This window comes from Cherax quadricarinatus, chromosome 20 (assembly GCF_038502225.1).
Source record: "Cherax quadricarinatus isolate ZL_2023a chromosome 20, ASM3850222v1, whole genome shotgun sequence".
Lineage (NCBI taxonomy): Eukaryota > Metazoa > Arthropoda > Malacostraca > Decapoda > Parastacidae > Cherax > Cherax quadricarinatus.
The window spans coordinates 24,967,475-24,979,155 of NC_091311.1; the positions used below are offsets into that span (position 1 = coordinate 24,967,475).

The 11,681-nt window shown below is 40.6% G+C and overlaps 1 protein-coding gene across 1 annotated transcript in view; it reads right to left on the bottom strand.

Annotated features, from left to right (window-relative positions):
- Positions 1 to 9,306, bottom strand: part of LOC128700187 (phenoloxidase-activating factor 3-like) — a 60,497-nt gene extending 51,191 nt beyond the window's left edge. Inside the window, exons 1-2 of the mRNA XM_053793232.2 lie at positions 9,198 to 9,306; positions 3,805 to 3,932 (exon numbers count right to left, since the gene is read on the bottom strand). Of these exons, the coding sequence (XP_053649207.2) occupies positions 3,805 to 3,922 (118 nt within the window). The 5' untranslated portion in view covers positions 3,923 to 3,932; positions 9,198 to 9,306. The remainder of the gene's footprint in view (positions 1 to 3,804; positions 3,933 to 9,197) is intronic.
- Between the last annotated feature and the right edge of the window lie 2,375 nt (positions 9,307 to 11,681).

Sequence of the window (11,681 nt, forward strand, 5' to 3'; positions counted from 1 at the left end):
AGTGATGGAGAGGGATATGTAGCAGCCAGAGCGGTGAGGTGAGGTGCCTTTTTTAAGCTACTGGCCCATCTTAGGCAAGACAACCTCACATCCATCCCTTATTATATTCATAATAAAGCCTGCTGTGAAGGCAATACTTTTCTCCAGTAACGATCCTGTTTAATGGCACTACTTGGCTGATTGCTTCATTCATCCACAACTCTATTGCTAAGCCAGTTCATGCATTCTAAATCTTAATCTTCCCAACGTGAAACCATTACCTTTCATATTTAACTCTCCTCAGCATCCTCGAGTTCTAGTTGGTATACTGTGCCATCAATCGTGAAATAAGACACACATACAGAGTTAAGATATTTTATTAAGAGAACACTTTGTTATATATGGCGTCTTCATGACTTCTTGGCAAAACGTTTCCTCAGTAAAATATTCTAACAATGCACACGTTTTATTTCACCTCTGTTAATTATTTTTATATTTATAACTGTCTTCCTTTTGAATACTTCAATTATATTTCCACCTCATCCGACACCTTTGAAGAGATGTCGAATGAGGGAAAAGATCTGCAACACATTGGGTTAACTTCGTCATCCTTCTCTTGTATTTTGGAGTTCCCGCAGTACCGTTGTTTGTTTGCAATTGTGTTATTACTATTTTGTGAGTCATGATGATGGCTTTGAGGGGACTTGAGCTAGAGTTCGTTACGGCCACGCTGACGGGAGATTCATCTGTAAAACCTTGCATTTGTGGTCACAGTGAGGCCCATGCTAACCTTCCTATGATGTATAAATATACTTAGTTGGATGAATCTTATTGGAGCCCGCTGGCCCAATGGCTTACGCGTCGGTCTGGAGTTTTACGACTCACTCACCGCAAATTTAATCCCCACTCTTACGGTTTGTTTGCAATCGTGTCATTACGATTTCGTGAGTCATTTAGTAAATCTTTCTGGAAATTAGTGTCCAAAGCTTTATGTGAGTTAAAGAACCTGCGGGAAAAATAGTGTTACATTCCAAACACTTTCAAATCTTCTAAGCAACTTGCTTTTAAAATAGAAAAAAGATTTGCTATAGTTTATATGACTTTGTTAGTTGTTAAAGCATTTATAGCGTGTGGAGTCGTTAGCGTCGGTGTACGAGTGAGATGGATGCAGCGATGTGTATCAAGTGATATAAACTCTGTATTAAACCTGTAGGAACTCACCAAACCTGTACCAAATAAACATATGCTAAAGATCAATGTATTTAAGGAAATAGTGAAGAAGAAAATCAATATATAAAATGTTGTGGGAGACGTGACAACTTTGACGTCTGTTACCAGTAAGACTGTGAGATCGCAGATTTCTATATCTTACTCTTCAATACATGTCTGAATTGTCTGTATAACACTTATTTTGTATGATACGTGCGTGAGGAATGATGTCATATTTAGTTTAACAGAAAGTAATTGTTCACAGTACACCCTTTGGCCTAACCGAAGTCAGTGTCGACAAAGACACCTATGCACAGTTCGGAACACTTAGACCTGAAGAAGCAAACTGTGGCAAAAGGTTTCTTCAATTAATGTCTTAAAATGTGCATAAGTGTGCTTGTTTACGTGCTATTTATATCAACATCCGTTCTCCAACCGAAGTCAAAGATAGCAGGGAAATAGCACGCATCCGCCTCTTCCAAAATATTACAGCAATGTTGATAATATGGAAGATGTATGGGACACTTGTCCATACATCTTCCCTTCTTTAGGTAGCCAAATGTGCACTAATCAACCTTATCTAGCTATGTGTCGGGAGTTTCTAGAAAAACGATGTGTTGAAGCAGTCAGGTGATATTATGGTGTCAGTGAAGACACGTACTGTTTACCTGGAGTTTACCCCGCCGCCCGGTCTGTGACCAGGCCTCATGGTGGAACAGGGCCTGATCAACCAGGCTGTTACTGATGGCTGCACGCAATCCAACGTACGAGCCACAGCCCGGCTGGTCAGGTACCGACTTTAGGTGCCTGTCCAGTGCCTACTTGAAGACAGCCAGGGGTCTATTGGTAATCCCCCTTATGTATGCTGGGAGGCAGTTGAACAGTCTTGGGCCCCTGACACTTATTGTGTTGTCTCTTAGCGTGCTAGTGACAACCCCACTTTTCGTGTTGTGTAAGAATGGTATATAATACCGACAAGATGAAATTAAGACACATGTGCAACATCTGGGTATCTTTATTGTAGACGTTTCGCCATCCAGTGGCTTTATCAATACAAATTCTAGGACATAACTTGAAGACAGTAAGACTATGTAGAGAAGATGAGGTAATCAGTCCCTCAACCTAGGAGTAGGTGCGAAGAGCACCATAGTCGTGGAGATTCTGAAGCTACACCTGACGTTACTATATAAGCGCCAGGCTCCTTTCTTCTGCTTCAGAATCTCCACGACTATGGTGCTCTTCGCACCTACTCCTAGGCTGAGGGACTGATTACCTCATCTTCTGTACATAGTTCTACTGTCTTCAAGTTATGTCCTAGAATTTGTATTGATAAAGCCACTGAATGGCGAAACGTCTACAATAAAGATACCCAGATGTTGCACATGTGTCTTAATTTCATCAACCCTACTTTTCATTGGGGGGATGTTGCATCGTCTGCCGAGTCTTTTGCTTTCGGAGAGAGTGATTTTCGTGTGCAAGTTTGGTATTAGTCCCTACAGTTCAACTCTAAAATTTTATTCACCATCAACCACAGACATATTCAACTATTGTAGCATTACAGCTAGAGTAGATAAATCACTGTTCAAAGGAAGGGAATGTGTAATTAAAGTGTAATTATTATAATGTGAGATACTAAAAAAAAAAAAAAAAACTAGAAACTAATCGCCAGGGTTAATAATTTGCAAGACAGTATTCTATTGAGCTGAAGGTTTCTATTCATGCACTAAATATTATTTTTAACATTTTAATGTAAATGTTTTATATAAATTAATTAATATTCAGAACTGCTGAAGAAGATTCGTAATCTATGATATATTGTACCAATGTATTCATGTATATATATACATTATATATATATATATATATATATATATATATATATATATATATATATATATATATATATATATATATATATATATATATATATATACATATATATATATATATATATATATATATATATATATATATATATATATATATATATATATATATATATATATATATATATATATATATATATATGTCTTACCCAATAGGTAAAATTGGTCAACTAGCAAGAACTCGTTTAAAATTAAATCCTTTCTAAAAAATTTTCTCATAGGTTTAAAGATACATATTTTTTCATTTATGTTAATGTGGTGCCGAATAAGGCAAGTGAAAATTTGTGTATGCAATAATTTCGCAAGAATCATTCTGAACCTAACGAAAAAAAAATATTTTACAGTGTTTGTTTATTATTAAATTATTGTAAACTTATCTAAAATATATTTAGTTTGATTAGGCTAAATTAAATTGCGCTTGTTATAATAAGGTTAAGTAAGTTTTCTAAGGTTCTTTTGGTATAAAATTATTAATTTTTACATTAACATAAATTAAAAAAATATATCTTTAAACGAAGGAGAAAATTTTACAAAGGAATTAATTTTAAATGAGTTCCTGATAATTGATAAATTTTTACCTATTCGGCAGGACATAGTGGGACGACAGTTGAAGGAGAGCGCTGTTTGTGGCGAAACATAAGTTACTTACACCTTGCACATTACTAATTTTCTTTTAATAAATGGTTGTTCTACACATGTATCTCTTTTTTCCAAACTATTTGTGGGGTACCTTTGATGGAAGATGCAGAGGAATAATAAGCTTGACTTGCTCCAGTTGCTACCATGATCACCATAGCTGCCAGCATCCTGGAGCTCCTCCTGACAGCCATTCTCAGCGCCATCAACATATTCAACAGTCTGCAAAGAAATAAACAGTGAGAGTCATGGTATCAACTCCTGCTGAGTGCTGGATGAAGGTCCTGAGTCAAACATGCTAAGGCAGGGAAACCTTTTATGACAGACGACGCTTGGCTCAGCAGTGAACTTTATCATGTCTAAACAAGTCTTTATCATGAGTCAGACATCATGTAAATAATTCCTATATTATTATATCTTTATTGCTCTGAGTGCCTCCAAAATAAGCTATTCCTTTTTTATTAACTGCATAATTACAACGTTATTCATCTCCTGGGAAAGAAACCACTGTTATTATTATTATTATTATTATTATTATTATTATTATTATTATTATTATTATTATTATTATAATTATTATTATTATATTGACGGGAATATGCTAAACCCATGAGTCTCACACCGCAGCTAGAAAACGAGAGGTAGTGAGGTTAGATCTATTTAAGGGGAAGTTTACTGCAATGCCTTGGATTAAGAGCCCTTCGCGAGCATCTCTTAGAATACTTCCACTAATGTAACAAGTATTCTCACTATCTTCTTTCTTCTTCGTTTATTCCCTCGTTATCCTGCTGCTATTTATTACTCCGTTCCTGCATCACAGCATTTTCTTCCCAGGTTCCCGTGAGTTTTGTCTTCAGACTCTGGAAGTCGTTGTAATCTAAACTTTCACGGTTTTACCTCAACACAGGTGTCGGCTTGTGTCCTGACAACGTCTCGCTCACAGTAATGTGCAGGCTTGTGTCCTGACAACGTCTCGCTCACAGTAATGTGCAGGCTTGTGTCCTGACAACGTCTCGCTCACAGTAATGTCTTATCAAAACACTTTATCAAGCCATAAAGTGACTTCATTAAGTGTAAGAAAGTCACTATTTTACGAAGCTCTGACTAAAAACAAACGTTGATTATCACGAATAAGTACACGGGAGTGAGACACGTTCCCCAGTACTCAGTAGTGAGACACATTCCTCAGTACTCGGTAGTGAGACACGTTCCTCAGTACTCGGTAGTGAGACACGTTCCCCAGTACTCAGTAGTGAGACATTCCTCAGTACTCGGTAGTGAGACACGTTCCTCAGTACTCAGTAGTGAGACACGTTCCTCAGTACTCGGTAGTGAGACACGTTCCTCAGTACTCGGTAGTGAGACACGTTCCCCAGTACTCGGCAGTGAGACACGTTCCTCAGTACTCGGTAGTGAGACACGTTCCTCAGTACTCGGTAGTGAGACACGTTCCCCAGTACTCAGTAGTGAGACACATTCCTCAGTACTCGGTAGTGAGACACGTTCCCCAGTACTCGGTAGTGAGACACGTTCCCCAGTACTCGGTAGTGAGACACGTTCCTCAGTACTCGGTAGTGAGACACGTTCCCCAGTACTCGGTAGTGAGACACGCTCCCCAGTACTCGGCAGTGAGACACGTTCCTCAGTACTCGGTAGTGAGACACGTTCCTCAGTACTCAGTCTTGAGGCACGTTCCTCAGTATTCGGTAGTGAGACACGTTTCTCAGTGCTCGGTAGTGAGACACGTTCCTCAGTACTCGGTAGTGAGACACGTTCCTCAGTACTCGGTAGTGAGATACGTTCCTCAGTACTCAGTAGTGAGACAAGTTCCTCAGTACTCGGTAGTGAGACACGTTCCTCAGTATTCGGAAGTGAGACACGTTCCTCAGTACTCGGTAGTGAGACACGTTCCTCGGTACTCAGTAGTGAGACACGTTCCTCAGTATTCAGTAGTGAGACACGTTCCTCAGTACTCTGTAGTGAGACACGTTCCTCAGTACTCTGTAGTGAGACACGTTCCTCAGTACTCGGTAGTGAGACACGTTTCTCAGTACTCAGTAGTGAGACACATTCCTCGGTACTCAGCAATGAGACACGTTCCTCGGTACTCAGTAGTGAGACACGTTCCCCAGTACTCAGTAGTGAGAAACGTTCCTCAGTACTCGGTAGTGAGACACGTTCCTCAGTACTCGGTAGTGAGACACGTTCCTCAGTACTCAGTCTTGAGGCACATTCCTCAGTATTCGGTAGTGAGACACGTTTCTCAGTGCTCGGTAGTGAGACACGTTCCTCAGTACTCGGTAGTGAGACACATTCCTCAGTACTCGGTAGTGAGACACGTTCCTCAGTACTCAGTAGTGACACAAGTTCCTCAGTACTCGGTAGTGAGACACGTTCCTCAGTATTCGGAAGTGAGACACGTTCCTCAGTACTCGGTAGTGAGACACGTTCCTCGGTACTCAGTAGTGAGACACGTTCCTCAGTACTCAGTAGTGAGACACGTTCCTCAGTACTCGGTAGTGAGACACGTTCCTCAGTACTCTGTAGTGAGACACGTTCCTCAGTACTCGGTAGTGAGACACGTTTTTCAGTACTCAGTAGTGAGACACGTTCCTCGGTACTCAGCAGTGAGACACGTTCCTCGGTACTCAGTAGTGAGACACGTTCCCCAGTACTCAGTAGTGAGAAACGTTCCTCAGTACTCGGTAGTGAGACACGTTCCTCAGTACTCGGTAGTGAGACACGTTCCTCAGTACTCGATAGTGAGACACGTTCCTCAGTACTCAGTAGTGAGACACGTTCCCCAGTACTCAGTGAGACACGTTCCTCAGTACTCGGTAGTGAGACACGTTCCTCAGTACTCAGTAGTGAGACACGTTCCTCAGTACACGGGAGTGAGACACGTTCCTCAGTACTCGGTAGTGAGACACGTTCCTCGGTACTCGGTAGTGAGACACGTTCCTCAGTACTCGGTAGTGAGACACGTTCATCAGTACTCAGTAGTGAGACACGTTCCTCAGTACTCAGTAGTGAGACACGTTCCTCAGTACTCGGTAGTGAGACACGTCCTTCAGCACTCAGTAGTGAGACACGTTCCTCAGTACTCGGTAGTGAGACACGTTCCTCAGTACTCGGAAGTGAGACACGTTCCTCAGTACTCGGTAGTGAGACACGTTCCTCAGTACTCGGTAGTGAGGCACGTTCCTCAGTACTCGGCAGTGAGACACGTTTCTCAGTACTCAGTAGTGAGACACGTTCCTCGGTACTCAGTAGTGAGACACGTTCCCCAGTACTCAGTAGTGAGACACGTTCCTCAGTACTCGGTAGAGACACGTTCCTCAGCACTCGGTAGTGAGACACGTTCCTCAGTACTCAGTAGTGAGACACGTTCCTCAGTACTCGGTAGTGAGACACGTTGCTCAGTACTCGGTAGTGAGACACGTTCCTCAGTACTAGGTAGTGAGACACGTTCCTCGGTATTCAATAGTGAGACACGTTTCTCAGTTCTCAGTAGTGAGACACGTTCCTCAGTATTCAGTAGTGAGACACGTTCCTCGGTACTCAATAGTGAGACACGTTTCTCAGTACTCAGTAGTGAGACACATTCCTCAGTATTTGGCATTTAGGAACGTTCATCACTTCTCGGTAGTAAGACACGTTCTTCAGCAATCGGTAGTGAGATACGTTCCTCAGTACTCATTAGTGAGACACGTTTCTCAGTACTCAGTAGTGAGACACGTTCCTCAGTACTCAGTAGTGAGACACGTTCCTCAGTACTGAGACACGTTCCTCAGTACTCAGTAGTGAGACACGTTCCTCAGTAGTGAGACACGTTCCTCAGTACTGAGACACGTTCCTCAGTACTCAGTAGTGAGACACGTTCCTCTGTACTGAGACACGTTCCTCAGTACTCAGTAGTGAGACACGTTCCTCAGTACTGAGACACGTTCCTCAGTACTCAGTAGTGAGACACGTTCCTCAGTACTGAGACACGTTCCTCAGTACTCAGTAGTGAGACACGTTCGTCAGTATTCAGTAGTGAGACACGTTCCTCAGTACTCAGTAGTGAGACACGTTTCTCAGTACTCAGTAGTGAGACACGTTCCTCAGTACTCAGTAGTGAGACACGTTCCTCAGTACTGAGACACATTCGTCAGTACTCAGTAGTGAGACACGTTCCTCAGTACTGAGACACGTTCCTCAGTACTCAGTAGTGAGACACGTTCCTCAGTATTCGGTAGTGAGACACGTTCCTCAGTACTCAGTAGTGAGACACGTTCCTCAGTATTCGGTAGTGAGACACGTTCCTCAGTACTCAGTAGTGAGACACGTTCGTCAGTACTGAGACACGTTCCTCAGTACTGAGACACGTTCCTCAGTACTCAGTAGTGAGACACGTTCCTCAGTACTCAGTAGTGAGACACGTTCCTCAGTACTCGGTAGTGAGACACGTTCCTCAGTATTCGGTAGTGAGACACGTTCCTCAGTACTCAGTAGTGAGACACGTTCGTCAGTACTGAGACACGTTCCTCAGTACTGAGACACGTTCCTCAGTACTCAGTAGTGAGACACGTTCCTCAGTACTCAGTAGTGAGACACGTTCCTCAGTATTCGGTAGTGAGACACGTTCCTCAGTACTCAGTAGTGAGACACGTTCGTCAGTACTGAGACACGTTCGTCAGTACACAGTAGTGAGACACGTTCCTCAGTACTCAGTAGTGAGACACGTTCCTCAGTACTCAGTAGTGAGACACGTTCCTCAGTACTCGGTAGTGAGACACGTTCCTCAGTACTCAGTAGTGAGACACGTTCCTCAGTACTCGGTAGTGAGACACGTTCCTCAGTACTCGGTAGTGAGACACGTTCCTCAGTACTCGGTAGTGAGACACGTTCCTCAGTACTCAGTAGTGAGACACGTTCCTCAGTACTCGGTAGTGAGACACGTTCCTCAGTACTCAGTAGTGAGACACGTTCCTCAGTACTCAGTAGTGAGACACGTTCCTCAGTACTCAGTAGTGAGACACGTTCGTCAGTACTGAGACACGTTCCTCATCAAGTTTTGTATGACTCAGCAATAATAAAGTTTCGACCTTCACTAAGATTCACTTCTCATTAGTCACTCGTCATGGCTCACATTAAGAACGGTTTTAAATATCATCGAAATTTCAAAATTATCAATAATATTTCGCTGCATTTCTTTCCCTACTTATTAATTCTTCAGCGAAAAAATAAGATTAAATTTAAAATTGTATTCGAGAGTCAGATTATTATTATTATTATTATTATTATTATTATTATTATTATTATTATTATTATTATTATTATTATTTTCAGGAGAATTCAAGTTAATCAAATTTGATCCCATGAGGGAAAGAGCAGCTCTGATTTCTGCGATCAAGAGTTTTTCAATATCACCAATATCACCAAGACTTCCTTCTTTCTTGCAGGAGCACAAGACACAAGACGCAGGGCGAGTGATGTGTGTACCTGAGGTGAGCACCACACCAGGTGAGAGTCCTACTGTCTCTCTTTATATGCCAGTGTTGTGGAGCTCTACCACTGGTCGGCACCACCAGCTTGCCACGCTCATCCAAACTTTCTCAGCCTCTTGCTTTGCTGTGTTAAAATTGATTTAGCTTTTACAGCGTGGCACGAATTTATTATCTGCTAAACGCCGTTCGTAATTAGAGAATATTTCTGACTTTTTAATTAAGGATAGATTAGTTTGTAATTGAGTTTAAGCTAGTTTCCGGAGCGTAGCAGTATACCCTCCGGCTTCGGGTAAAACCCCCAATTGATTTAGAAATATCTAGCCAGCCGAAGGACATAAACACTCCTACATATAACACCCAGCAGTAGTAATTCCAGGCACTTAAATGGTTGGACTTTGTAACTGAGCTTTTATCTCTGTGAGTGACCATCATGCTCTTGTTGGGAACTTGGTGAAAAGACTATATATATATATATATATATATATATATATATATATATATATATATATATATATATATATATATATATATATATATATATATATATATATATATATATATATATATATATATATATATATATATATATATATATATATATATATATATATATATATATATATATATATATATATATATATATGAGATTAAAACATTGTTAAGCTAGTGTTTAGCTTGAGGATGAGAGGCGTACCTTGCTACCTGGAAGATGGAAGGACTTGAGACGAGCAGTGTTATAGTGGGAAACATTCTGATCCAACTGACGTCACGGGTCGCATAAAACAACTGTAGTAGTAGGAACTCTCGTTACGTAACCAAACATTTCCGTGAAAATATTAATGTCTTTTTTTTTTGTAGCCAAATTTGCCGATTTGACTTATAAAGCAACAATTTTTTTTTTTTTCAAATAGGGTGAGCGTATATATATATTTTTGCTATAACTCCTCGATAACCAATACGAGAATAACGAAATTATTGTATTTCATTGATATTAAGTAAAACTAGCCAAATTCAGGCTGGCCTTCGATAGGCTGCTGGCAAGAGAGCTTCATTTTATTATCCGATAACACATTTAACAACATTCTACCTGGAATCTACCCGGAGATTATTCCGGGGGTCAACGCCTCCACGGCCTGGTCCACGACCAGGCCTCCGGTGGATCAGGGCCTGATCAATCAGGCTGCTAATGCTGACCACATGCAATCCAGCGTACGAATCACAGCCCGGTTGATCGGACACTGACTATAGGTGTCTGTTCAGGTCCCTCTTGAAGACAGCCAGGGGTCTATTGGTAATTCCTCTTATGTATGATGAGAGGCTGTTGAGCAGTCTTGGGCTCCAGATAATTAGAGTACTCATGGTACCCCTGCTTTTTATTGAGGGTATGTTGCATCGTCTGCCTTGTCTTTTGTTTCCGTGAGGAGTGATTTGTGTGCAGATGTGGGACTAGTCCCTCAAGGATTTTCCAGGTGTAGATTATGGTGTATCTTTCCCGCCTGTGTTCCAAGGAGTACAGCTCAAGGGACTTTAAAAGTTTCTAGTAATTAAGGTGCTTAACTGAACTAATACGTGCAGTGAAGGTTCTTTGTATATTATCTAGATTTGCAATTTCACCTCCCTTGAATGAGGCTGATAGTGCACAACAATATTCCTGCCTAGAGAGGATAATAATTGGCTTGGCATCCATTATTTTGAAAGTTCTCATTATCCATCCCATCATTTTCCTCGTAGATGTGATAGTGACTCTGTTGTGATCTTTGAAGGTGAGATCCTCTGACATTATTACTCCCAAGTCCTTCATATTAGTTTTCCGATTGATTCTGTGGTTAGAATTTGTTATATACTCCATTCAAGCTATTATTATTATTTCCTTATGTTTTCCATAACCGAGTAACTGAAATTTGTTCTCACTGAACATCACATTATTTTCCCCGGCCCATTGGAAAACATGGTGTATATCCCCTTGAAGATTTACAGTGTCCTCCATGGACGACACTTACTCAAATTTTAGTAGCTTCTGAAAAAGAAGACACGGGTTATGTCAGAAATTTGACATATTTGGAAAGGTTTTTGCACAAATGTCTAATTAAAACAATTATTCGCTCATTTACCTTAATATTTCCCAAGCCAGTAAAAGGTCTCGGTCAGATGACCAAGGACTTTACTTTAATCCCTATTTTAGGATTTAAAGTATTCTTGTTTGATGTAAAACAAGTTACGTGCAACCTTAAGACCCCTAGTCTAATCGGTAGATTTTATATCCTATTAACCAACCGTACCGCCCAAAATCTCCATTAAAATTCATAAAAATTTCATTATAATCCCCTTCTATTGTCCCACTTCCTATTTAGAATTATAAACGAAACATCTTTTAGAATATAAAACAATTATACCCGTTATTTACTTTGCCCCATCGTTCATTTCAAGTAACCACCGAAGCGCCTTAACTCTCACTATACAATTCCTTACCATTGAAACT